At 39.4% G+C, this 26,864-nt stretch overlaps 2 protein-coding genes across 4 annotated transcripts in view; one reads left to right on the plus strand and one right to left on the minus strand.

Moving 5' to 3' along the window:
• LOC115258768 (alpha-taxilin) overlaps positions 1-25,521 on the plus strand; it is a 32,353-nt gene extending 6,832 nt beyond the window's left edge. Inside the window, exons 2-6 of one of the 2 annotated variants that reach the window (XM_029859167.2) lie at positions 13,370-13,549; positions 14,000-14,397; positions 14,456-14,602; positions 14,663-14,843; positions 24,502-25,521. In XM_029859167.2, coding sequence (XP_029715027.1) covers positions 13,457-13,549; positions 14,000-14,397; positions 14,456-14,602; positions 14,663-14,843; positions 24,502-25,257 — 1,575 coding nt within the window. In that variant the 5' untranslated portion in view covers positions 13,370-13,456 and the 3' untranslated portion in view covers positions 25,258-25,521. The remainder of the gene's footprint in view (positions 1-13,369; positions 13,550-13,999; positions 14,398-14,455; positions 14,603-14,662; positions 14,844-24,501) is intronic. The other variant, XM_029859168.2, reaches the window with a different exon arrangement.
• Positions 25,522-25,656: 135 nt separating this feature from the next.
• The window catches only part of LOC115258767 (alpha-protein kinase 1), a 567,285-nt gene continuing 566,077 nt past the window's right edge, over positions 25,657-26,864 (minus strand). For both annotated transcript variants that reach the window (XM_029859165.2, XM_062850836.1), the window contains exon 8: positions 25,657-26,839. In XM_029859165.2, coding sequence (XP_029715025.1) covers positions 26,733-26,839 — 107 coding nt within the window. In that variant the 3' untranslated portion in view covers positions 25,657-26,732. The remainder of the gene's footprint in view (positions 26,840-26,864) is intronic.

The raw sequence follows: 26,864 nt of genomic DNA on the forward strand, positions 1-26,864 counted from the left end.
AGATATATGGGAGTAGACTTTTTAAGGAAATCTATTTTTTTCTTCCAGTTTTTAATCAAAATGTGTGGTTTTCACAGCTGTAATCATCATATTGTATTAGGATCTACTAGTAAAAAATAAATTTACGCCGATTTAGATAGCAACAGGCTCAATACCGCACTATGGCCAAAACTCCGGACTGGCCAAAACTGAAGCTTCTACCCTAGTCTATTTTACGAGCCGATTTTATGAATGAATTTTGACAGGCGAGGTAGCGTCCAATAACCCGTGAAAATCAATATCATCATCAACATTGTTGTCACTTCGTAAAATGGCTCATTATCATTTTCAATTTCATTGTGTTATTGACGATGACGATTTCCCTCCTTATCGAACGCGACGATTTGATTCCGTCGCGGATGAAATCGTCGCCAGAGTCGTCGCCAGCCAATCAGCATCAGAGGTGGTGCTTGATTCGTCGCGATGATTCAGAAATACCGACTGAAAATTGGCAGAGCGTTTTGTTGTCAAAGCAATATATACCGCATTTAGTTCACCACAAGAGCTGCGAAATATCAGTCATGCCAGTTGACTACTGATTTTGCACCACCGTCACTATCACTGTAGGCCGATCAATATCAAACCGATAGTGACCGGCAACGACTTGATATTGACCCGCACTATCATAGCAACCTGAGACAAGACTCGCGAAGAGGAAAAAAAAGCAACGTCAAATGCAGCCCAACTGAGCTGTCAGTTGTAGCCCGTTTGATTACGTTACCTAAAACGAGGAAAGTATTGCTATCCGAGATAAATTCTGAAGCCAAAATTCACTCAGAGCAGCATTTTCTTCTCCTGTTTCATCTCAATTTCATCTCAACATGATTTTGTGCGTGAATGGGATTCAGTCACACTGCATGTGAGGTGATGCGGTCACGTACGTGTTTGAACCACCAGCCCAAAACATAATGTCAACACAGATAGGAAGAAGAAAAAAATAACAAAGTGGAGAAAAAGAAGACCGTCTTCGCGAGTCTCGTCTCAGATAGCAACTAAGCGATTTAAGCCAAAATGACTAGCATGCAAAACTTGCTATTCTGTACAACATATTCAAATTTCATCACGGTAAGTGTTTGTTTTGATTTTTAAACAAATTTTGAAGGTGGCCTATCAGTGATATCTACCCGCCACCGCAATCAGTCCAGTTGTGATGGAAAAAGGAAAGTGACGGTGACTCAACAGAGCATACGCTGACTTGGATCGCAGTCAGCCTATCAAAATCGGCGGTTCACCTACCATTGATAGTGACAGAGAGCAACTCTGTTCACCACTGGACTGCGCACTGAGTCACGGTGTCAAAATTTCGATTATTTTTGAACTTTCATGTATCTGTAATCTTTCTTCAGAGAATGTCAGCATTCCGGCTATATTTTATAATTGGAAAGTTTGAAAATATTTCATCGGGGAAATTTTGATTTAGATAAGTTTTTGGCTTTTTTCATACTAAAAATCATTTAAGGCAGTTTTGAGCCGAAAAACGTTCCATAAAAAAGGATTGAAAAATTTTCGTTGATAGAATATTTTCTAGCTTTCCGCTTATGAAAATATGGCTCAAATACTAGTCATTTTCGATGAAAAATCCGAGGTACATGAAAGCTCGATAATAATCTAGATTTTGACGCCGTGTGAGTCTTCATAAGTGCGAAAACGCAAATAAAACTGCGTTATTGCATCAAATCAAATTGATGTCTTCGGCGCACTAATTCTTCGATGTATGCTGCATAAGTGCTCTGAAGACACCGAGTCGATTGGATGCAAGCGCGCACTTTTATTTGCGTTTTCGCACTCTTGAAAACTAGTGCGATAGTCCAGTGGTGAACTAAATGCGCTATACAATATGTACAGTTGTAAAAACTAGCAGGTATAAATTTACTAGGTGTGCTCTCCCCACCTGACCGAAAAGCTGGCTACGTCCTTGGAAAGATATCAAGATGAGATGACACTCCCGCCCGGAGGAATTTTGCAAAGAGGATTCTCTGGATGCATATCCTTAAAAATCACTTGATAAATTCTCAATCGTTTTCTAAAGGATTTGAATGGAGAAATTCCCCTTTTGTCTATGGGTTTCTTTAAATTAACATAAATTCAAAGAGCTTTTCAAGACCTCTAATGATCTGGGGAATAAAGCTCTTCAAAATGCCAAAAAAACCAAAAAGAAGCTTAACTGATTTCTGAAAAAGGGATCCCTGAAGGAATTTCCCAAAGAAATTCTTAGAATACTTCCAGAAACAAACCCCTGAAGAAAATCCTCAACGAATCATTGGAGAAGCAGTCGTTAGAATACCTGGAGGAAATGCCGTTGGGATCCCAGGACTAATTTTTGAATGAATCTCTGTAAAAAACCACCAACGAGTTGCTTGAGAAATTCTTCTAGGATTCACTGGAAAAAATTCTCAAAGAATTTCGAAATAATAAATCCGCGAGAAGGATTCTTTAAAACAACCCCCAAAGACAGTACAGTACATATCCCGTTAGAAATTTCCAATGTAATATTTTGAGGAATTATTTATGATTTTGTGACAGGATTCACGAAAGATTGCTTAAAGGAATTATAGAACACATTTTTGATTGAAATTCCTTTAAAAAAAAAACTGAAAGTATTCCTTCAAGTATCCCTGCAGAAACTCAACAAGAATCTTTCGAAATATTCCCTGACAGTCTTTGAAAATTTGTTGATGGAATCTTCAGATGAATTCTTTAAAAAAAAAACTTTGGGGGAATTCTCCCATTTATCCTTGGACAAATTTCCCAAGGATTCCTGGTGGAAATCCCCAAAGAAACTCTTGAAGAATTTGCCAAAGACTTCCTGAAGAAATTCGCGTTGAAACACCTTGTAAAATTTCTGATTTAATCCATCACCTTTGCTTTCTTCACATGAATAAATTCTTGTTGAAATAGTGGATTTAGAAATACCCTCTGGAATTCCTAATCGAAGTCCCCAAAAAAACTTTTGGAAGAAATCCTTAATCCGGGAGCTGTCGCGTCGTGTACTGAGTACACGCACCATGAAAAATGCACGCATGTGGTACACAGCGTGAGCGCGGCGTCGCTGCAGGTATTCAAAGACGCGACTGCTCGAGGGTTAAAGAATCACTTGAGAAATACCACTAGGAATCCTTATAGCAATTTCATGAAGAAATTCTTCAAAGAATATCTTAATAAATTTTCGATGGAAACCTCTGCAGCTCTCTGGAGGAGATCTCGAAATATTAAATGTCTGAGTAGTTTCCGAATGAATGCATGGAGAAATAGAAATAAATATAATTTATTGGCTCGATAAATTATTTCAGGAATTCCCGAAAAAAAACGTGTAAAAATTCCCGCATATAAATATAAAATATTAATTATTTCTAGAGGAATTGGGTTCTTTAGGGGTATCCAGATTATTGTATATGTAATCGGAATCTCCGTCCAAAAATTAGTCGAAATCCATAATTTCATCATTTTTGGTGCCTGGGAACTATTTTTAAAATGCATTTAAAGTTTGTATGAAGATTTTTTTTGTTCGGGGCGAATTGTCACTTTATCGATTGAACTGTCATTCCACAGACAAACAGACGTAACACCTTGAACGATTTTCATGGAAATCCATCGCCCAGTTCACACTACCATCACCTGGTGGAAAAGTTGCTCGAATCACTGTGTTATGCAATATCGTCAACAGAAGGCGCTAGTGTGAAACGTCAAACGCATAGAAAAACAATGCGCGCGCCTCTGGTTGTGAAAGCCACAATTATGAAAATTTAAAATGATCGTTAAAAGCGTTGTTGCGCCGATCAGCTAGCCCCTCGGCCGAATCGATCAGTGTGGTTACCACAGAGCATGACAGCTAGTAGGTGGAGAAGACAAGATAAATACTAGCAAAAACGACGATCTGTCACCGATGATGACTATTCAGATTTGATCCTTAGTGATAATTAGCCGGTATGATAAACACAGTTAGAAAGCCTTTTCTTGTAAGAATTACAGTTTTCCATCGCTTATTTCCTTCAAACAGTTACATACGGTAAGAAAGTTACATGTCTTTGAATTGGATCAGTTTAATAATTGTTATATTGCACCTATTACTAGAATTTGCTGTTTTGAGTGGCACTACGGCACTGCGATAATTTGGATTCATCAGAGTGTATTATTCACCTTAAACCTCTATAGAATAAGTAAGTTTATTGATTATTATTGCCTCATCAAACATTATGTTACATTGCCTTACCATTATATAGTCCAAAATACTTGGTATATAGCCGTGTATCCCGGAAGCACGAAAGTAACATCGTCGTACGGTAGGACACCAAAATTGTAAGATTGCATTCCGTTTACTGAACTTATACAAAACTAATAAAGATCTTTTCAGCTTAAAGCGATTTCCCACAACTACCTGTGTTTCGCTACAAAGGTTTGGTGACTCCCCGAACAAGCGTGGTCGGTGGAAATTTCGCAATGTTACGTCTGTTTATCTGTGGTATCCCGTTAGTGTAATCTTTTGAGAAATTATTGTCGTCGCGGTTGAAACCCGAAGTTTCCTCACACCCGACAATCGAATTTTCTCAAAATCCATACGTGAAACACAGACAAACAGACGTCTCACTCTACTCACTTCCCATCGTTTCACTTTTTAACGGATTATTCAAATATTCCGTAGTTCGCAAATCGCTCGCTCATGGCGCTCGCATCGTTTTTGCTCCTGTTTAACGTTTGCTCACTACCGCCATCTACTCAGTAGATTTGCGTACCACAGCATAATTAGCATTGGGCGATTATGTTTGCGTGACGATGATTTTTATCGCATTTTCTTCCAAGTGACACGTCTGTTTGTCTGTGCGTGAAACCTAATGTCGGACGTAGCGTGCTGGAAAGCGGACCTGGCCCTCTATCAGGTGCACTGTGCCCGAAATACGTCCGACGCACGGTTTTGGAGAAAAATCGATTTTCGCGTGTCAAAAATTCCGATTTTCAACTGATTTTCTCGAAGGATTTACGAAAGATGGCTTTAACTCCTAAACTACCAAGGGTCCAAAAAAAGTCGGAAGTCCAACTTTGACAAGGTATTTCTCGGCCGTTTTTCAACCGATTTTAAAACTTTTTTTTTGCGATGGAACCGGACAGGTTCCAAGAACAGCGTCCATCTTAAAGATTTTAAAATTGATGCGTCTACCCAAAGTTATTAAGCAAAAGGCACTTCCTACTTTTTTTTGAGAACGCCTTTTTTGCACACTTTGATCCATAAAATAAAATTTAAAGCGATGACATATGATTTTTTCGACCCTAAATCATGCGTACAGCCGAAGTGAACATGTTTATACAAAATAAGTGATTTTTCAGTACACTGATCTTTTAAATTACTGAAAAAACTGCTAAAATACCCTATTTTTCACATAAAATAAGCAATAAATCAAAATTCAAAGCGATGACATATAGTTTTTTTGGTCTTGAATTGTTCGTAGGATTGTACTGGACATTTCTGATTAAAAATAAAAATGTTTTAATTACACTCTTATTTTGTTTTACCCGAAGAACTATGAAAATTCCATATTTTTTACAAAAAGTAGTCAACAAAACTAAAATTAAAACGATAACTTGTAGTTTTTTAGTCTTGAATTGTTCTTAGTAGTTTGGGAGACATACTTGAAGAATAATAGTGATGTTTTCATTACACTCATATTTTGATTTACTCAAAAACCATCGAAAATACCACATTTCTCACACAAAGTTGTTAACAAATAAAAATGGCTTACAATGCATTGCAGTTTTTTGCCTAGAAATTATCCATGAAAGAGTTCAGGACATATTTGATGAACAATAATCACGTTTTTATAACACTCTTAATTTATTTTACCCAAAAAGTTACAAAAATACCATAATTTTCATATAAAATAGTCAATAAACCAAAATTTAAAGCCATTACATGTAGTTTTTTGGCCTTAAATTTCCAATAGAATGTACTGGTCATGATTTTGATAAGATTTGTAGTTAACATTACACTAATATTTTGTTTTATCAAAAAAATGTACAAAAACATCACATTTTTACACAAAAAAGTCAATAAGCCAAATTTTAAATCAATGACATGTAGTTTCAATATTTTGAATTTATCGTAGTAATTGAGTGGGTTTATTTGAACAATACTAGTGATGTTTGTATAACACTCATAATTTATTTCACTCGAAATACTAGGAAAATACCACATTTTTCACACAAAGTAGTCAACAAATAAAAATTTGAGACAATCAATGTCACGAAGTTATTCGTATTGAAGTAAGAGACTTGTTTGATAAACAACAGTGATCTTATAGAAATATAGAAATACCATATATCTATAGCAATAGAAATCAAAATTTAATGCGATAGTATATAGTTTTTTGGTCTTGGAATGTTTGTAAGAATGCACTTAATATATTTAATAAATAATAGTCATACTCACACTTAACGAAACAGTTAAAAACGGAAAACATATTTTGCATTCTGGAAACATCCTTGTACATACATGGAATTTGCAGCATCGTATCAAAATTGACAGCATACCGGAAATAGCTGCTAGATATAGGAGCCCTCTTCTTATTCCTCTAACACGGTTGAAGAGATTCTTTCTTCATTTAACTTGTTTTTCGAATAATCTTCCAGAAGACTCTTCAACTTCTTCACGGAATGACACGTAAGAACCTTCAGCATTTCGTGAAAATATTTGTTTGACACTTCCTACTACAAAGAAGTAGTAGTAGATGCTCATAAAGAAATAAACACTAGACAAACTTTTGAAAAGTAACAGATGGGACGCCCTCGAGCTGAAAATCTCTCAACTAAAGACACATAACCTAACCTTAACTTTGGAAAACTTGTTTTATTCATACCAGTAAAGTTCGTAACTTATTTTCATTTGTACGGAGTTTCCGTGTATTTTTTGGTGATTGCTACTTCATGTTCAGGAGACGCAGATATATGTCGACAATTTCGTCTCAAGAGTACTGGAACTCGTATAATTTGGTGAGCTTGTTTCTGTATATTCTTAATTGTGCCTAAACTTTGCCAATCAAATTCTCTGGACCTTCCAGTAATACCCGTGACCCCTAGGCCTGAGAGAAACTACGTCAATCTTGAAATATAGTCAGTGATTAGCCTCAAATATCTGTGTTTTGGTAACGGACGGGAAGAAAGCAAATCTCATAACAGCGCAGAGTTAGCATTGTTAAAATTCACAAATTAAAAAAAGATATCCCTCTTGTACCGACTTTTCGAACCCTTTCGAAATTTTCGAAAAGATTTCCCTGTTAAATAAAATTCCCCGAGGATTTCCGGTTTCCTTTGTATTTTTTCCAAATAATATACAACCTAGAACTGGTACAAAAAAATCAAGAATACAATTCTGCATGTTTTCGCATTGAATTTTGGAATATTGGCTATTTTGTGTGAAAATTTATTGGACACATTCGTGATTTTTTTAGTTGAACAAAATGTGAGTGTAATACTAAGGGGTGATACACAAATTATGTCACGCAAAAATCGACCTTTTTCAACACCCCCTCCCCCCCTATGTCACACTTTTTGTATGGGACCTCAATATTTTTTGTAAGGGTCGTCACGCTCTGCAAAACCCCCCCTCCCCCATTAGAGCGTGAAGTAATTTGTGTACGGCCCCTAAAAACAAAATTTTATCAAATACATGTCTGGTACATTCTAACGGAAAACTAAAAGCCAATCAACTATATGTTATTGCTTTAATTTTTTGTAAAATATATTAAGAGTGTCATGAAAACTTCACTATTGTTTATAAAATACGTCCAGTATTCTACCACGAATAATTTAAAAGCAAAAAAACATATGCATTGAATTCAATTTTTATTTGTTGACTACTTTGTGTGAAAAATGTGATATGTTTCTAGTATTTCGAGCGAAATAAATTATGAGTGTAATATAACATCACTAGTATTGTTCAAATAAACCCACTCAATTACTACGATAAATTCAAAGTATTAAAACTACACGTCATTGATTTAAAATTTGGCTTATTGACTTTTTTGTGTAGAAATGTGATGTTTTTGTACATTTTTTTGATAAAACAAAATATTAGTGTAATGTTAACTTCAAAACTTATCAAAATCATGACCAGTACATTCTATTGGAAATTTAAGACCAAAAAACTACATGTTATGGCTTTAAATTTTGGTTTATTGACTATTTTGTATGAAAATTATGGTATTTTTGTAACTTTTTGAGTAAAATAAATTAAGAGTGTGATAAAAACGTGACTATTGTATTTGATGAACAATAGTCACGTTTTTATCACACTCAAATATGTCCTGAACTCTTTCACGGATAATTTCAAGGCAAAAAACTGCAATGCATTGTAAGCCATTTATATTTGTTAAGGTGAAACGGGACGCCGTGTTATTTTTCCTATCTTGCCTCTCTTTCTAACAATTTGCCTCGCGATTTTGAAGATGGTAATCTCGAGTTCTATCGCACTGAAGATGCTGAAAAACAATCAGCATATGCACTGCAAGTGAGCATACACAGTGATAGGTTTTTGTTGCAAAATATGAAGTAGAATCTGAGATTACCATCTTAGTAGCAACAGAGCAATGGCGGATATTTCCCCGACCGTCCCGTCCGCCCTTAACCACTTTGTGTGAGAAATGTGATATTTTCGATGGTTTTTGAGTAAATCAAAATATGAGTGTAATGAAAACATCACTATTATTCTTCAAGTATGTCTCCCAAACTACTAAGAACAATTCAAGACTAAAAAATTACAAGTTATCGTTTTAGTTTTAGTTTTGTTGACTACTTTTTGTAAAAAATATGGAATTTTCATAGTTCTTCGGGTAAAACAAAATAAGAGTGTAATTAAAACATTTTTATTTTCAATCAGAAATGTCCAGTACAATCCTACGAACAATTTAAAACCAAAAAAACTATATGTCATCGCTTTGAATTTTAATTTATTGCTTATTTTATGTGAAAAATAGGGTATTTTAGCAGTTTTTTCAGTAATTTAAAAGATCAGTGTACTGAAAAATCACTTATTTTGTATGAACATGTTCACTTCGGCTGTACGCATGATTTAGGGTCGAAAAAATCATATGTCATCGCTGTAAATTTTATTTTATTGATCAAAGTGTGCAAAAAAGGCGTTCTCAAAAACAGTAGGAAGTGCCTTTTGCTTAATAACTTTGGGTAGACGCATCTATTTTAAAATCTTTAAGATGGACGCTGTTCTTGAGGGTCTGGTACGTTTGGCATAAGGCCATTTGGCATAATGCCATTTGGCATAAGGACGTTTGGCATAAAGGACACTTGGCATAAAGGACATTTGGCATAAAGGACGTTTGGCATAATGGACATTTGGCATAAAGTACGTTTGGCATAAAATGATTTCAGTAAAAAGTGACATACATACTTAACGTAAAAGAAGGATAAGTATACAAAAGAAGGATAATACATTATAATGCCATAACTTTTATGGATATAATATGCAGACAAGGATGATTTGCTAGAAAGAATCATTACCGGAATCTAAATTGCTTGTATCGATGAAGAACAGCCTATATACAAAAGAAGGAACATTCCCCTTCCGAAAAAAAAACAAATTCATGGAAGCAAAAGGTTATTTCGAAAATATGAGATCCAATATAATGCACCAACAACAAGTTTGCCTTCTTTCCCTTGAAGGCTGTTCTTTAATTTTTCTCCAGAGGGAAAATATATTTCACATATTCTTTATGCCAAACGTCCTTTATGCCAAACGTCCCTTATGCCAAACGTCCTTTATGCCAAACGTCCTTTATGCCAAATGTCCTTTATGCCAAACGTCCTTATGCCAAATGTCCTTATGCCAAACGGCCTTATGCCAAACGTACCAGACCCGTTCTTGAAACCTGTCCGGTTCCATCGCAAAAAAAAGTTTTAAAATCGGTTGAAAAACGGCCGAGAAATGCCTTGTCAAAGTTGGACTTCCGACTTTTTTTGGACCCTTGGTAGTTCGTGGGAGTTTTCACCCCCTCAGTAGTTTAAGTGTTAAAGGAGTTCTAGAACACATTTTTGAATGTAATTCCTCAAAAATTTCTGGAGTCATTCCCTCAAGTATCGCTGCAGAAATTCAACAAGAATCTTTGGAGATATTCCCTGAAAGTCTTTGAACAATTTTTGATGGAATCTTCAAAAGAGTTCTTAAAGAATCTTTGACAAAATTCTTCCTTTCATCCTTGGAAAAATTCCCCAAAGATGCCTGGAGGAATTCCTCAAAGAAACTCATGAAGGAATTTGCCAAAGAATTCCTGAAGAAATTCTCGTTGAAACACCTTGTAAAATTTCCGATTAACCTTCACCAAGGATGGCAGAAAATCACTTCAAGCGATAAATGATACAGGATACGAATAATCCAAGATAGCCTTGTTCATTAGACCGGCCCACATTTGTATGAAGCGAAAAAAAAGTTTTCAAAATTCACGGGGCACCCTCTAGAATCGTGCCTTTGGATGAGAAGAACAATCTGTGAAAGATTCAGCTCAATCGGTTGAAAACTGAGCTGGCGCAAATGAGTTGAAGGTTTGTATGGGATGCTCAGCCCAAATATATGGGAAATTGGATGGCCTCCAGTCTCTCATACTGCACGCCGGTTTGGCGAGTTCGATTTGGCTCAGAATTGAAAGAATAGCAGTTGATACCCTAATGAACAACTTTGTAGAAGACCATATCATGATAAAACTTAATTTAGTTGCGGTTTTAGCCAACGAAACCAGGATTAGGACATCTTCCCCCGTTTACTCTCGGTTGTTACAGGCAGCACGTGTTTGCCGTTTGAAATTTGCCCACTACATCAGAGGCGGCTATATTGTCCTTCATTTCCATTGCTCACGCATGTGGGTGAGTATCGAGACAATGTAGAATTACATAGCTGCCTATGATGTAGCGCGCAAGCTACGGCCGACCAACACGTGCTGTATATAACAACCCAGAGTAAATGGGGGAAGATATCCTCATCCTGCTTTCTTTGGCTAAAACCGCAACTAAATTAAGTTTTATCATGATATTGTCTTCTACAAAGTTGTTCATTAGGGTATCAACTGCTATTCTTTCAATTCTGAGCCAAATCGAACTCGCCAAACCGGCGTGCTATATGAGAGACTGGAGGTCATCCAATTTCCCATATATTTAGACTGAACATCCCATACAAGCCTTCAACTCATTTGCGCCAGCTCAGTTTTCAACCGATTGAGCTGAATCTTTCACAGATTGTTCTTCTCATCCAAAGGCACGATTCTAGAGGGTGCCCCGTGAAATTTTTCGATATTTTTGTTTTTGGGCCAGTCTATTGTTCATGCAGTAGCATGATGCCGACGCCTCACGCCGTGCTCGTATCATAGAACAATTAAAGCATCTGATGCACGCTTTATCGCGTGATGACCCGTTATCGGATCATGTTACAAGTCATGATAAATTGTATTCATCACATTGTTTGCCACTCATGCACCCGTAAGCCGCATTCATGATTCGAAATGATACGTTCATAAGCATATCTGGAAGTTAAATCACCAAGAATGCTCAAAAAGTGAATGAAATCACTAATTTATCATTTCGACTTCATGATAACGATCGCATCGCGCCCGCACATGCCGAGCGAATCATTCTTCTCGGACCAAAGTTTGTTACGATGCTTGACGACAAAATGTTATCGTTGTTGCTATGATCGCGCGATGCCGTTCGACCGCGACACATTCGAAATCTGATCATGATCACTAGATTTCCATCCTTGACCTTCACATACCCGACCGCCGACAACTCATTTTGAAAATGCTGGCAGTTCGTCAATTTTCATCCGATTTTTTTAAAGTCACCCTTAATCGATCATAAATTTGTGCAAGTTTATTACATTCAAGTGGCCATGAAATATCCGGAACCATTCCGGAGATATTCTGGTTTGTACTGGGGTCAGGGGGTGGGGGAGTTGTCAGTTTTGCCACATGACCAAAAGTGATTATTTCGTGTGTTATTGTGTTTGAGAGGCCCTCGCGGAACCTATTTCAGGTATTCCGGAGCGGCCATATCAGTTGCTTCATACTTTAGTCAATTTTTTCAACCCCATTCTCTTGAAATCATGAAGTTTGATAAGTTGATTGATTGATTTGTCTTTATTAGAGAGACTTTCAGCCCTTGGCTGGTTCGTCTCTTTAAGTTTGATAAGTCGCACGGCATGTTTTAGTTGCAAACCAGGGATCCGGATGGGTCAACTTATTCAAATCTAGTCATCACAGTTGTGTTTCATTATTCGCAACAAAAATTCCGCTGAAAATCGATGGTTCAAACACAAAAACACACGAAATGATAATTTTTAGTCATTTTGGCACCCTCCCTGACCCCAGTACAATCCGGAATATCTCCGAAATGGTTCCGGATATTGCATGGCCACTTGGGTGTTATAAACTTGCACCAATTTATGATCGATTGAGGGCAATTTCAAAAAAGTTGGATGAAAATTGACGAAATGCCAGCATTTTGAAAATCAGATGTTGGGGGTCGGGTACGTGAAGGTTAAATCCATCACATCCGCTTGCTTCACATAAATTCTCGTTGAAATTCCAACTACCTTGAAAAATTACCTCTGCCTAATCGAAGTCCCAACAAACTTCTGGAAGAATTCCTTAAAAAATCACTTGAGAAATACCACTAGGAATCCTTATAGCAATTTCCTGAAGAAATTCTCCAAAGAATACCATATTACAATTTCGATGGGAACCTCTGGGGGTCGAAATATAAATGATGTCTAGAGTAGTTCCCGAATGAATGCATGGAGAAAAAGAAATAAATAGAATTTGTTGGCCCGATGGAATTCTTTCAGAAATTCCCGAAGAAATTCGTGTCAAAATTCCCGCATATCGATGCAATCTTGGAATCATAAAAATCCCTACCCGAACCCTCGAAAGTCGAATGTAGCCCGGCATCACTGCCAATCACGTGCCTGTGGCATTGTAACCGACACTCTCGCACCCAAACAAAGTTGCGTCAAACTTCATCGCGCATCGCCTTCAAAGCGGCTTCTGTTCGCGAACCAGAAGCAAGGAAAACATTCGGTGTTTGTGTCTGTTTTATTTTGCCAGCCGGAAAAATTAGTGATTTTCCTAGTATTTTCCACCTACCACCGCCTTCTCCTAGCAAAGACTTGAATGTAATTTCTCTTGTGCACAACGTCTCAGTGAAATAGTGTGAAATAGTTCCTCCAACTCCCACCGATCAGTTCTGGGAGCAAGTCGCAAAGATAGGCTCCGTGTGATAGTTTCCAGACGACGATCTCAAGAAGGCTGAAAGTGCGTTTTCCGTATCGATTTAATAAACATTCTAGCTATACCTACTATTAGGGGATTAGTGCATTTGTGAAGCAAGTATATCCGTGTGATTGTTGTGATTTTGGACCGGAACCTGCGACGACATGGAAGCCGCCAACAACGGAGAACGGCATCCGGCCGAGCTGAAGAAACAGATGCGCGAGGATAAGCAGCGGGAGGCCAAGATACAGGAACAGGTAAGTGGAAATTTGACTGATAGTTTGGAGTGAAGGTGAATTTTGTGAAACTCATTTCTCGGATGTTGAAATGATGCTGATAAATATAGGGAAAGGGGAATAACTCGCTCCCACAAGAAATGATTCGATTTTAGCTATGAAATGGGCAAAAATGACCATTCTTAATTACTGGCACACCAAAATTTAATCTTTTTATTCAACTACTAAAAACTGCGCAGGGTGCTATCGCGAGATCATGAAAATTCACATTAAAATGGATCGCCAGCTATGGGACATTACCCCGAATTTCATTTCCTTAAATGATTCATAAACCCGGATTTTCCACTTGAATGATTTATACACTTATCTAGGGGCCCACTCTGAATAACTTGTGGTGGACCAAAAGTGGTTGACAACGTCTTTAAAATTCTATTGTATTGTGAAATACTTATATTAGCTTGTCCGTTGCAGCTGAACAAACAGCTAAATGGTTTGTCGTTGGAGGAAAAATTCAATCTGGTGTACAAGCGGCTGGTCGAATCGGAGAAAGAAAACAAACGACTGGTGCAGCTGCACAAGCAGTACGAGCGCAGCATGGAAGCGACCAAGAAGGAACGCGAGAATATGATTCTCGAGCACAGCAAAACGGCCAACACCAAAAGCAAACTGGAACAGCTGTGCCGAGAGCTACAGAAACAGAACCGCATGATCAAGGACGAAAGTATGGCCCGGATCAAGGAAGAGGAGGAGAAGCGCCGCGAAACGCAGGCCAAGTTCCAGAAGTCGTTGAACGAAATCCAGGCCGTGATGGATGAGAACAACCAGAAGAACCAGCAGCTGAAGGACGACAATATGGAGATGGCTAAGAAGTTGGTGTTTGTTCGTTGTTACTCGTGAATAAATAACTAAAATTGAGTTTGTCCGTAGGTTCAAGTTCATCCTAGAACAGTACGAGTTGAGGGACCAGCAGATGGACAAGATGAACAAGCAGATGGATTTGGTTACGCAACTGAACGAGGCAAAACTCGCCAAAGCTAACATGGAAGCAGCTGCCGAGAAGGAGAAATTCCTAGCGTAAGTCTCCATGAAAGGACCGACAAAACGCGATATTTCAATGAATTTGATCAATTTCAGTGAGAAGGAGATCATTATCAACGAATTGACCAAGGTGAAGAAACAACTGGCGGACTTGCAGATGGTTGAAGTGCATCTGCGTGAGCAGGTCAACATGTATTCGGACAAATACGGCGAGTTTCAGGATTCGCTCAAGAAGAGCCACAACATCTTTGTCGGTTACAAAGGCGACATGGAGAAGGTAAGTCACATAAGAAAGACTCATTTAAAAATCCCATTTAAATTGAAAAATATCGAGTAAAAATGGCATTTTTTCATGTTTTGGGCATGCTCTACTTTTTCAGAGCATGCTCATTTGAATTTCACGACTCACATTGTTGTCAAGATAGTGAGGCTCCGAAATAGACGAATTCCACCAGTAACGAAAAAGGTAGAAAATCCATGAAGTGGTAGAAAATCCTCTTAGTGCCTACCCTGACAAAAAATATCATAAAAATACGATAAATTTTATTGTTACAACACCATTTTTTCGAAAAATATTCACCATTAAACGTATTGTAATTTACACGGCACACTCACCATCACCCCTATTGTTCTATACCATTCGGCGAATGGTAAATGGCACTTCTATATATATAAAAATGAGTTTGAAGTGCCTTTGAGGCAACAAAACTCAAGAACGGATGAACCGATCAGCTTGACTCTTGCACGGTTCAGTTCGTATTCGTGTTGGCTGTGTTTATATGTCCAAAAAGTTAGGGAAAACAACTAGAAAAGTAAGAATATTGACAAAGTACTGATTTTCGTGAGCTGGGAAGGAAATCAACACGATTGAAATGGAACCAATCTAGAGTGCGGTGACGTTATGACTTCAACAGTTGTCAAACCACCACAGCTTGGCAAGACAAAGTTTGCCGGGATAGCTAGTTTACAATAAAAAATGGTGGTCATTATGTATCTTAACCATAAAATTTTGAGAAAATTTTGAGAAAACGGTCGAACCGGTCTCCTCCGGTACCGGAACCTCCGCTACCTGGCGCTCATCCAGTATTACCACGTCCCGACTTTCAAAAATTTGATTGTTCTTCGGGTTGAACATTCGATAGGCTTTGGAACACTCCGAATAGCCAATCAGGATACACGGCTCTGACTTGGGGTCCCACTTCGCACGCTTCACCTTCGGCACGTAAGCCATCGCTTTTGACCCGAAGACTCGTAGATTGGACAGATCCGGTTTCCGTCCCGTAAACTTCTCGAAAGGGGTGACGGAGATGCCCTTCGTCGGTGATCGGTTGATCAAATGAACGGCTGTCGACGTTGCTTCCGCCCAAAATCGTTTGTCCAACTTGCCGTCAAACATCAGACTTCTCGCACGCTCCTGAATCGTCCGGTTCATGCGCTCAGCCAACCCATTTTGCTCCGGATTGTGAGGCACGGTCGTCTCGTGGCGAATGCCATCCGCCTTGAGAAAATCCTCGAATTGCTTACCGGTATATTCGCCGCCGTTGTCGGTTCGCAGGCACTTCAGCTTCTTCCCAGTCTGGGTTTCGGAGTAGGCCTTGAACTCCTTGAACGCCTCGAACACATCCTTCTTGGCCTTCAGAAAATAGACGATGGTCATCCTGCTCGCATCATCGATAAAGGTGACGAAATACTTGTTTCCGCCAAGGGAAGGCTTCTTTATTGCTCCGCACACGTCCGAATGCACGACCTCGAGAAGATCGCTTGTTCTCGTGCCACCGGATTTGAACGGTAACCTCTGATGCTTCGCCTCGATGCAAGGGACACAAAGTGACATCGTCCCGCTTGAGATGTCCATGCCGACCACCATGCCAGGTAATCGCTTCACACAGTCGCCGATGCCAAATCTCCAGACTGGTGGCTGGTCGTGCCACACACGCACTCGTTTGACCAACCTGGTTCAGTTGGCAGAGGCCGTCCTTCTCGCGGCCCGTGGCGATAACTTCTCCAGTTGTTTCGTCCTTGACCACACACGATTCCCTCGAGAATGTTACGCAATAGCCCTTCTTGCAGATACAACTCACAGAAAGGAGATTTACTGCAAGGTCTGGAACACAGAGCATGTTAGAAATATCTAGCCTACAGCACTCACCTTCCACATCAGCATCCAGCTCGACGGTCCCCGTGGCCACAACCGGTATTTCGGAAGCGTCTGCCACAAAACTGGTCTGTGCCACCTGCTTGGTGCCAACTAGAATACTCTCGTCTCTGCACATGTGGTCTCCGGCTCCAGAGTCCAATATCCACTCGTCCAGGGAGTTCCGCTTCTTGCACGCCAAGAGTGCCTTCTTTTTCGTGCTCCGGGAATTCTTCTCGCTCTTCGTCGTCGACTTCTGTGGACACTCCGACGCGTAGTACCCAAGCTTCTCGCACTTGAAGCACCGCATGACTGACTTGTCCTTCTTCCTGCTACCTTGCTTCGGACGAGTCGCTAATGCCCCACTTGAACCGCCAGCCCTGGTTCCGGGCTCGATCGTCACGTCCTGGAGAATCTACGACTTCACCCAGTCTGCCGTCCACTTGATACCTGATGCGTCCATTCCCATGACCATCGGTTCGTATCGTTTCGGCAGCCCCATCATGAGGATCAGCGACATCCATTCGTCGTTGAGGGGGAAACCGATCTCCTGCAGCTTCTGGCTTGTGGTCAAAATTTCATCCACGTACTCCTCCACGGAAGAACAGTCCTCGAGTTCCAACCGCATCAACTTCCGCAGCAGGCTCATCTTCCGATATTTCCCGCTATCCTGGAAGGCGGTCCGAAGGCTGTGCCAAGCTTCTTTGGCTGTCCGGGCATTTTGAACGAGGCTATAATTATACCTCTCGATACTGAGGCAAATTGTCGCCAAGGCACGGTCGGACAAATCCTCGCTGATCTGCACGTCGTCCGGGGAATTCACAGCTCGCCAGGTTCCCTCCTTAATCATCACCATCCGTATTCCGAACGCCCACGCCGCGTAATCGTCACGGCCCTTCAGCTTCTCCAGGGATTGATGAGACGCACTGCTGAACGGAACTCGCTGGTCGTACACTCTTGCTTCCTGGTTTCCCCCGGGGGCCATTTCCCTTCGGCTGCCGGAACCGATAGCTTGAGCAGGACCGTTTGGCGGTAATCCGTCTTCGACCGGAAATCCATCTTGAGCTGCTGGTGGTGGCAGGAACGCTTCTCCAGATCTTCTCACGGACATGCTTCAGATGAAAAAATCTTGCAGACTTCTTGAGGAAAATTTTTCACTTTTCGGCTTGTTGTTTGGCCGGTTGCTAGGCTACACCAGTCAGTAAGAGCTATCCTGGGCTCATAACCTGATAGAATGAAAAGCGTCTGACCAGGTGTAGTGACTAACAAAGAATGATTTATTGAGGGGATACAAATCCAATGCTTACTATGTTAACCCTTTCTTTCCCATGGTAGCACAGGTGATCCACTACTTTGCACTGTTCATACAAATACAGGATAAGTTAGATCATTTCCATTTTTTCGTTAGATGTTTGTATACGTTTGATAAACTATTATGCCAAGTTTGGTGAAAATTTCTCTGCTCGTTTTTGTTCTAGAGCTAAATGATTCAGCGAAAGTCGGTATTTTTTCTATTTTAATTCAAACAATATTTGAATATTCAATATTCCGAAACATGAACATTATTTTCAACGGAAAAAAATACTAGCATGCCCTACAGTATGTATATTAGCACAATCAAATACCGTTTCATGAACAAGTTGACGATAGAACACTAATTTTATGAACAAACATGTGGATCATCAGTGATCCATTGGGAACATAACGACATTTTTATCCTTCCTGATCTAACCTGTTCTTTGTTAGCATGTTTGTTTACATCCAAGACATTTGCCATTGTTATTAGTGTTTTATGTAAAAATGTCATTATTTCATATAATTATAATGTAATCTATTTATCGCCGGCAATAAGTCGCAGATTAATCCAGGAGGGTTTATATGGTACGATGAGAGAAGCCATAGATTCGAAGCGAACCATGTCCGAATACATGTACCAAACTTCTTATGATAACTGCAATAAGTTCCCCAAGTTTCATTAAGTTTTACAGAAGGGCTAGATAAGAATCTCGAGATAAATTAAAGGTGTAATAGACGATTAATAAATATATAGTTTAAAAAAACTAAATACAAAAAAAACAAAATTTATATATGTGCCTTTAGTGCATCCATCTTCCCAATGGATCACAGGTGATCCACCTAAAAAATCAAATTTTTCATTTCTAACGATATTTTGGAGTAAAACTATACATCTTTTGTTCTGGTGATTTGTTTAGAAACCATTTTATCTATTTTTAAATGTCAAAAAACCTTGTGGGAAAGAAAGGGTTAACAAATATTTGATTATACAAACCTGATCCAAGCAACTATAATATTTATTGTTATTTATTTGTTACGAATTGTTTTTAAGTGTAATTGAGAAATAAACTCTTTTTTAATAAAAAGTCCATGAGAACTTTGCAGGCACTTTTGCAACTATTTAAAAACATCTTATAGTTATTTATGTAACGAGTTGCAAAATGATGATTTTTACAGCACGAGTCGTACATTTATCCAACGAGGCTTGCCGAGTTGGATAAATATGACGAGTGCTGTAAAAATCGAGTTTTGCAACGAGTTGCATACAACATTTTTTGCAATGACAAAAAAACGATAGAACCTAATTTATTTAAACAGTACCATCGTGCTTCCCCATGGCTGAATGAGAGCGCCCACGTGTTCCATCCTACGAAATTTGAATCAAGCAAGCCGTGCTATAACCGTCACATTCGTCACAATATTTCGAGCTCTTACCTTGGCAACTTTGGTTTCCAATCAAACAATCGCATTATGATTCATAATGCAACCCAAATGAGTTGCATTATGAATCATAATGCAACTCTTGTATTTAATGAAGAAAAGTAGGCCGTTACGATACCAAAAAGGCAAGTATAAAATTAGATATTAAAGGACGGAGTAGCAAAAAATTAATTTTATGCAATTCAGTATCATAATTTACAATTTATATAACTCATTTTGGTATCATAATGGTCAATTTTTCCGAACTGGCTCATTATGCAACTGAAATGAGTTGCATAATGAAAAATAGTTGTATAATGTTCATTATGCAACTCATTTGAGTTGCATTATGAACATTATGCAACTCAAATGGGTTGCATTATGAAAACAATCATTGCATAAAATTTTGTATGGAACTCGTTGCAAAACTCGATTTTTCAGCACTCTTCGTATTTATCCAACTCGGCAAGCCGCGTTGGATAAATGTACGACTCGTGCTGAAAAAATCAGCTTTTTGCAACTCATTGCATAAATAACTATTTACTGATAGTAACTTTAAATCATTATAGAACTATTGAAAAACAATCGAATCAATTAGTCACTAATAAAGCTAATGTTCACTTACACAGCGCAACATGTTTTTGTCTCAGGAGCAAACTTATGTGTCCCCGAAGGATTTTGGGCCGCTGAATCCGAATCCAGGCTCAGATTTGCTCCAACACGTCACAATTTTGAGCTATACCTCAACTTATAGGACAAAATATGCGATGAAGAATTTCTCCGGATATTCTTACAGGATATCCTCTGGGGATTCCTCTAGGATTTCCTCTGGGGATTTCCCCAGGAAATATTTTACGAATTCCTGCAGGAATTCTCCCAAGAATTCCTTTGGGAAATCTTCCAGGAATTCCATTAGGAATTTTTCCTGGATTACCTCCATTAACTGTTCCAGAATTTCTTCCAGGGATTCCTCCAGTAATAACATCAGGAATTCATCCAGGAATTCTTTCACGATTTCTTCCAGGAATTCCGCCTGAATTTCTTCCAGGAATTCTGCCAGGCATTCCTCCAGATATTCCTTTTACAATTCCTCTTGGGATTTTTCCAGAAATTCCTCTGAGGATGCCCCCAGGATTTACTCCAGGTATTCAACCAGGAATTCCTCCTAGGGTTCCTGCAGAAATTCCTCCAGAAATTGGTCCGGGAATTTCTCCAGAAGTTCCTCTGAAAATTCCTCCAGAAATTCATACCGCCCTGGCCAAGTTCGCAGGGGTTGACGGTATTAAAGTGAAGGAGTTTCATTTTGATTATTGTAATGTAGTGTTCTTTAGTGAAACATATCACCTTTTTAACACTTTAATGCGCCTCCAACGGTTCATCACGAACCGGCTGCTGCAGATGGAGTATGGCTGATCATATGCATCAGACATACTCGATAAACACGGAGGAACCGCCGGGGCTTAGTAGAGTCTATTCCCAAGCAACAGTTCCAAGTCGGTTGGATTTGAGAAGGTTTTGGTGATCGTTGCAAATCCTAATAAAGATATTTTAGGATTTGTGACAGGTTTTGGAACCTTTTACAGCCAGCTGACTTCAAAATGTTGTTTGGGTTCTATTTCTCACGTTTCTCAGTTGATTTTGATTAGTAATTTATTAATGTCATAGTCTCTTTTTTGAATTTTTACACTTACAATTTTTCTTTAAATAAAGCAATTAAAATCGACCGAAGAATTAATAGTGGGAAGGAGATTTGCAGCACTTAATTGTGTTGATAGATTCGAAGCTAACGTGCGAACACTTAAACGCATTGTTGACGTCAATGCGTTCGACGTGACATTTTTGACAAATACTGACTGCTTTTTATTAACTGAATAACGTTACTTGTGTATGACTAGGTTGACATTTCTTGGCTACGCTTGAGAAAATGACATGGTTTATCTAGGAAGGATTGATAGGACAATTGAACGAATTTGAATATTTTTCATAGTATTTGTAGGGGAATGAATACAAAATAGTTGACAAGCATTTTTGTTTTATTCCAATCAACTGACCAACTTGGCGTATTTTAGTTTATTTCTTAGATGATGTTAAGACACCAACAGAAAAATATCAGAAGTTCAGTTACATGTTTCTGTGGGTTTTGGACCGATGACAATTTAAGGACACAGGAGATGAACACAGAGAAAACGATTAGCGAAATCAAGAAAACAATTTGACACAGAATCGACTATATTTTAACCTTTTGAAGCCGGTTTTTTTCGCCGCTGTCGACGCAACCTCGCTGGTGTCGAACACGTTTGTTATGCTCGGTTTCATCGCCGGGGTCATATATGACCCCTCCGGCTCCAAAGGGTTAACATAGGGTTCGACTGATTCGATGAATCTATCTAGAAGTATCTAGAAGACAATTGACGCTAAGATTGAAAAAAAAGCTTGAAGTTGGGACTAGACTAAAATAGTGGCCGATAGGAAACAATGCGCTAGATAGAATTATTATTCATTTTTTAATATTCACCCGTAGGCTTTTCGCCGGTTGACAGTACAGAAACCTATTTTCCTTGACTTTCTACGCAATGAACATCTGACCGAACACACGTGTTTTTGTTAATCTCCTAGGCATTATTACGACATGATGTATGTGCATGACGGAACAACTAGCAGGACACAGTTTCAGACGTCTCTTTTTAATAACGACATTCAGCATATTTCCAATAAAACTACACTTCAATAAAGCAAAGACTAAAGTTGCTATGATAGAACAGATCAGAATGACTTAATTGACTATTACCTTGGAGATCTAATTCGAATAACTGACAAATTGACAAGAACCTAACTAAATACATGAACCATATGTACTACAAAAAACCAATTGACAAAAAGAAAAAAAGGGGAAACTTTTATTAAAACTATTTTTGTTCAACGCAGGCCAAAACAGTGTCGACTTGGGCCACACACGCCTACGTACTTCTGTGTGTTGAAATAAAAATAGAGGCTCCTAGAAGCAAATGTAGGGAAAGGGTGCGGTGTAGAACATAAGCACAGTGTGCTACCGCCGTAATCACTTTGAAAAAAAAAAAAAAAAAAAAAAAAAAAAAAAGAAATTCATACCGTAGCAATTTTTACTGGACTTTTTCCGAGAATTCCTCCAGGACTTCTTCTAGGAATTCCTGGAAGAGGCCCTTTAAGGAATTTCTGAAGACATCCTCAGAGGAGTTCCTGGTAGAATACACGGAGCACTTTTTTAAGTAATCTTCGGAAGAAATTTCTGAACGAATCTTTGAAGTAATCTCCAGAGGAAATCCTGGTGAAATCCCCGAAGAAATTCCTGGAGGAATCCCCGGACGAAATGCTGGAAGAGTCTCCGGAGGAGTTCGCAGAGGACTTCCCGAAGGAATCCTTGGTGAAATTCCTGGAAAAATATCTGGAAAAATTCCTGGAGGAATTATTGAAAGGAATCTCTGCAAAAAATCCTGGAAGAATTCTCGGGGGAATTTCTGGTGGAATTTCAGGAAAAAAAATCCAGGAGGAATTCTAACAGCTTTTTTTAAAGGAATCTTTCAAAGGGAATTCCTGGAGGAATCCCAGAAGGAATCCCAAGAGAAATTTCTGGAGGAATACTTGTCATCAGGGTGCAAAATGTTCATAGTCATTGACTGAAAACTGCACGAATTTGAATGATTCTGCACTGAATATTCAAAACAAAAATTCATTTTCGCTCTCCCTCTTCACACAGTCAGTCAATTCGTAGTCATTGAATATGAAGCCGATCGAGAAACATTTTCAAAATTACCTACGTTTATTGCTACGATTCCTTCCAAAAACACTCCACAACAATCAAATGGGAAAAGATCTGTGTAAAGCACCGTTAAATGTAAATAATCGAAACGTTAATATTTTATCAGCAATTTAACACTTTGTAAGATGCTTACAGATATTCATTGACTTTCATTCAGTTGACAAACGAGTATCGAGCAGCTGAATATGAATATGCTGGCAAGTGAATGAAAATTGCCGCATGGTGAACTTCAACTCGTCTGCTCGAAAATTTTGCGCCCTGCTTGTCATAATCCCTGAAGAAATTCTTGGTGGAGTCCCAGGCGAAAATTCTGGAGGAATCCCCGGATTAGTTCTCGGAAAAGTTCTGGAAGAATTTCTTGAAGTATTCCCGAAAGAATTTACGGCGGAATCCTTGAAGGAATTCCTTTAGAAAATCCCGGAGGGATTCCTGGAAGAGTTTCTGTGGAAAATCTTGAAAGAATTTCTGGAGGAATTCCTAGAATAATCCATGAAGGAATTCCTGGACAAATCCCCGGAGGAATTTGTGGAAAACTTTCTTAATGTATCTTCGAAGGAATTCCTGGAGAAATCCCTGAAGTAGACCATTGGGAAAATTCTGGAGGAATCCCCAGAAGAGGTCGCGCAGGATTTCCTGGAGGAATTTCTGGAAGAGTTCATGGAGAAATTCATAGAAGAGTTATTGGAGGATGTCCTGGAAGAGTTTCCGAAAGAATTCCTGGAAGAATATCTTTAGAATTTCCAGAATCCCCGAACGAATTCCCGAAGGAGGTCGCGGAGTAATTTCCACAGGATTTCCTGGAGGAATTTCTGGATAAATTTCTGGAAGAGTTTCTAGAGGATTTCATGGAAGAGTTACTGGAGGATATCCTGGAAGAATTCCCGAAAGAATTCCTGGAAGAATATCTGGAAAAATTTCTGGAGAAATTCCTTGAAGAAGTCCTGCAGGAATTTCTGGAAAATTTTCTGGAAGAATTCCAGGAAGAATTCAAGAAACAATTCCTGGAGGAATTTCTGGAAGTATTTCTGAAAGAATTTCTAGAGGAATTTCCGGAGAAATTCCTGGAAGAATCTCTGAAGGAATTCCTGGAAGAATCCCTGGAGGAATTCCTGGAAGAATCCTTGGAGAAATTCCTGCAAGAATCCCTGGAGGAATTCCTGGAAGAATCCCTGAAGAGTTTTTTTTTTTAAATTTTTATTCACAATAATGTAGACCTAGCAGTATTATAACTACCGTCCTTCAAAGCTCAGTAAAGAAACAATACTTATGTTCATTCCTCTTTTTTTCCAGATGTCCAAGAAAATTCGAACCCTGGAAAAAGAAACCATCACCTGGAAGACCAAGTGGGAACGAAGCAACGCTGCTCTGATAGACTTGATGTCCGAAAAGCAGGTCCGCGACGAGCACATCATGAAAACCGCTCGCCAACTGTTCCAGCTGCAGAAACTCTGTCGAACGCTGCAGAACGAACGCACAGCTTACTTCAAAGCCCTGGAAGATAACAAAGTGGAAATTCCGCAAATCGTCGAAGTGCCCAGTCAAATGCCAGAACCCGAGCCGCTTCCGGTCCCAACCAAGAAGCAAGAGGATCGTCTCGAAATCATGACCAAGAGTTGTTCAGCTCTGAAGGAAAACCTCGCCGCCTTGCAGGGCCAACTGAGTGCGATCCAGAATGTTGAGCCGAAAAAAGAGGATACCCCTGCTTCGGTCAATGGGCAGACACAGCCGCAAGGCAAAAAGGGTAAGAAGGACAAGAAGGGCAAGGGCGCGAAGACGGTGGAACCTGAACCGGAAGGCAACCAGAAGACTAATGGTGTTGAGGGTGATAATTCGATTCCCGCTGTTGAAGCAGCGGCACCACCACAAGCGGAGGAACTCAGCAAGGCGGCCGTTGATGAGACTCTGGCAGAGGAGCCAAAACCAGAATCCACCGAAGAAGAGAAACCTGCCGCTGTCGTCGAAACAACTGAATCAAAGGACGAACAGCCTCAACCCGCCTCGGAAGCAGTACAACAAGCGGAACCAGCCGAGGTAGTCGCCACGTAGACACTGTAAGTGAATCCATTTCATTCAACCGTTCACTTGTACTTGTCTGCGTTTAACCATTTGTACCATATCTGGCACGGACATTTACAAAACCAAGAACACAAACGAACTGTGCATGCACTGTCCCCCATGTAGCTTTTACGTCGATCGATTACAATCAAAGACCTGCAAGCCCGGACTTCCGCGTTTTGGGTTTGCCAATTATTTATTTATTAATCAACGTGTCTCAACGTACGTAATCAATAAAAATAAGATAGTTTTGAACATCTCTAGTTGGACGATGCTTTAGATATCACTGCCCTGAAAGGTCGAAGTCATAATGGTTTAGGAGGGAGCTAACATGATGAACTAAAATGGTCTTTTTCGGATTGTCTTTTCAAGGAAATTGAACGCAATTAATTCGATTTTTGATTTTATTTCATATACATATCACCTAAACACGAATTTTTCTACGTACGAAAACAAAAACCATCATTACTAGACCCTTATTCGTCAGTGCGGGCGTCGTCCTCATGTATAGAAAGAGGGTGAACTCCGCACTCCATTCGTTAGAATCTAAAATGTGAACACTTGGCGTTTTGTTTCTTCGTTTCGATTTTGCTCCTTAGCATCTAGCATAACTCTAGTAGGGAACCTAACGCTGACTAATGAATGGATTAATAGGTGAATACGGAACAGCTCAAAACACACTGCGTGCATCGAACGTTTCATCAACTAACTGATCAAAGTTCTACTTCGATCGTTGTGTGAGAACACGACGCCTTATTGCTAAAACAAAACCGAACTCTGATTTTCAATCAAGACAAATTGCATCCGAAACACGCGGAAGCTAAAATTTCGATCGAAAGCAATAACAACACATTTTAAGCACAGTTAGTGCATCCTAAAAGCTGACCTAAAAGTTGTAAGTAAACTTCTCTCCTACTGTATTCGTTGAATTTTTCTTTGATTTTGATTTGCCTGGCTTTCTTACGACGTTACGACAACGACATTCTAGCTTTGAAAGTATACGAATCGTTTTGATTATTTTGTTCGAGTTTGTGTGAAAGAGCTTCGAGCTCCTTTTTTGCCCTGTGTTATTGTTCTTCGTAAAATTCAAGGAGAGGTGAAAGTATCTTCAGTTCGAAATCGGTATTCGAACGTGGTGAAACTGTTTGACTGGTTGATATGTTTGCGACTGTTGAGATTCAGAACAAGTCTACAACTAATCTAGGGGGGACTAAGCCGAGCAGGTTTGAATCGAATATCATCGTCAAATCTACAAAACGGGGTACAAAATGGGCTTCACTACTGCTAATGGTCTACGAGTTTGAATTACTATATCGGTAGGTTTCGAAAAACTAATCACTCACTATGTTTTTTTTTCTTCTATCGCATAATTCGGTATCCGCGTGAATTTGAAATTCGACGGTGTGGTAGTTCTAACGGCTAGGTATTTGGATTTACACTGGGAGTGTCCGACTGGAATTCCGTTCTTAGACACGGGTCGGCGGTGTTCCCAGGAATGGAATGCGTTTGGGACTGGGCGTGTTGCTAGTCCACTGTCGGCGCGGTACCTGCTGGCAGTCCGAGTAGGAACGATCTGAAAATGAGGAAAGAGAGACGGT

The sequence above is a fragment of the Aedes albopictus genome, chromosome 2, assembly GCF_035046485.1.
Source record: "Aedes albopictus strain Foshan chromosome 2, AalbF5, whole genome shotgun sequence".
In the NCBI taxonomy this organism is placed as follows: domain Eukaryota; kingdom Metazoa; phylum Arthropoda; class Insecta; order Diptera; family Culicidae; genus Aedes; species Aedes albopictus.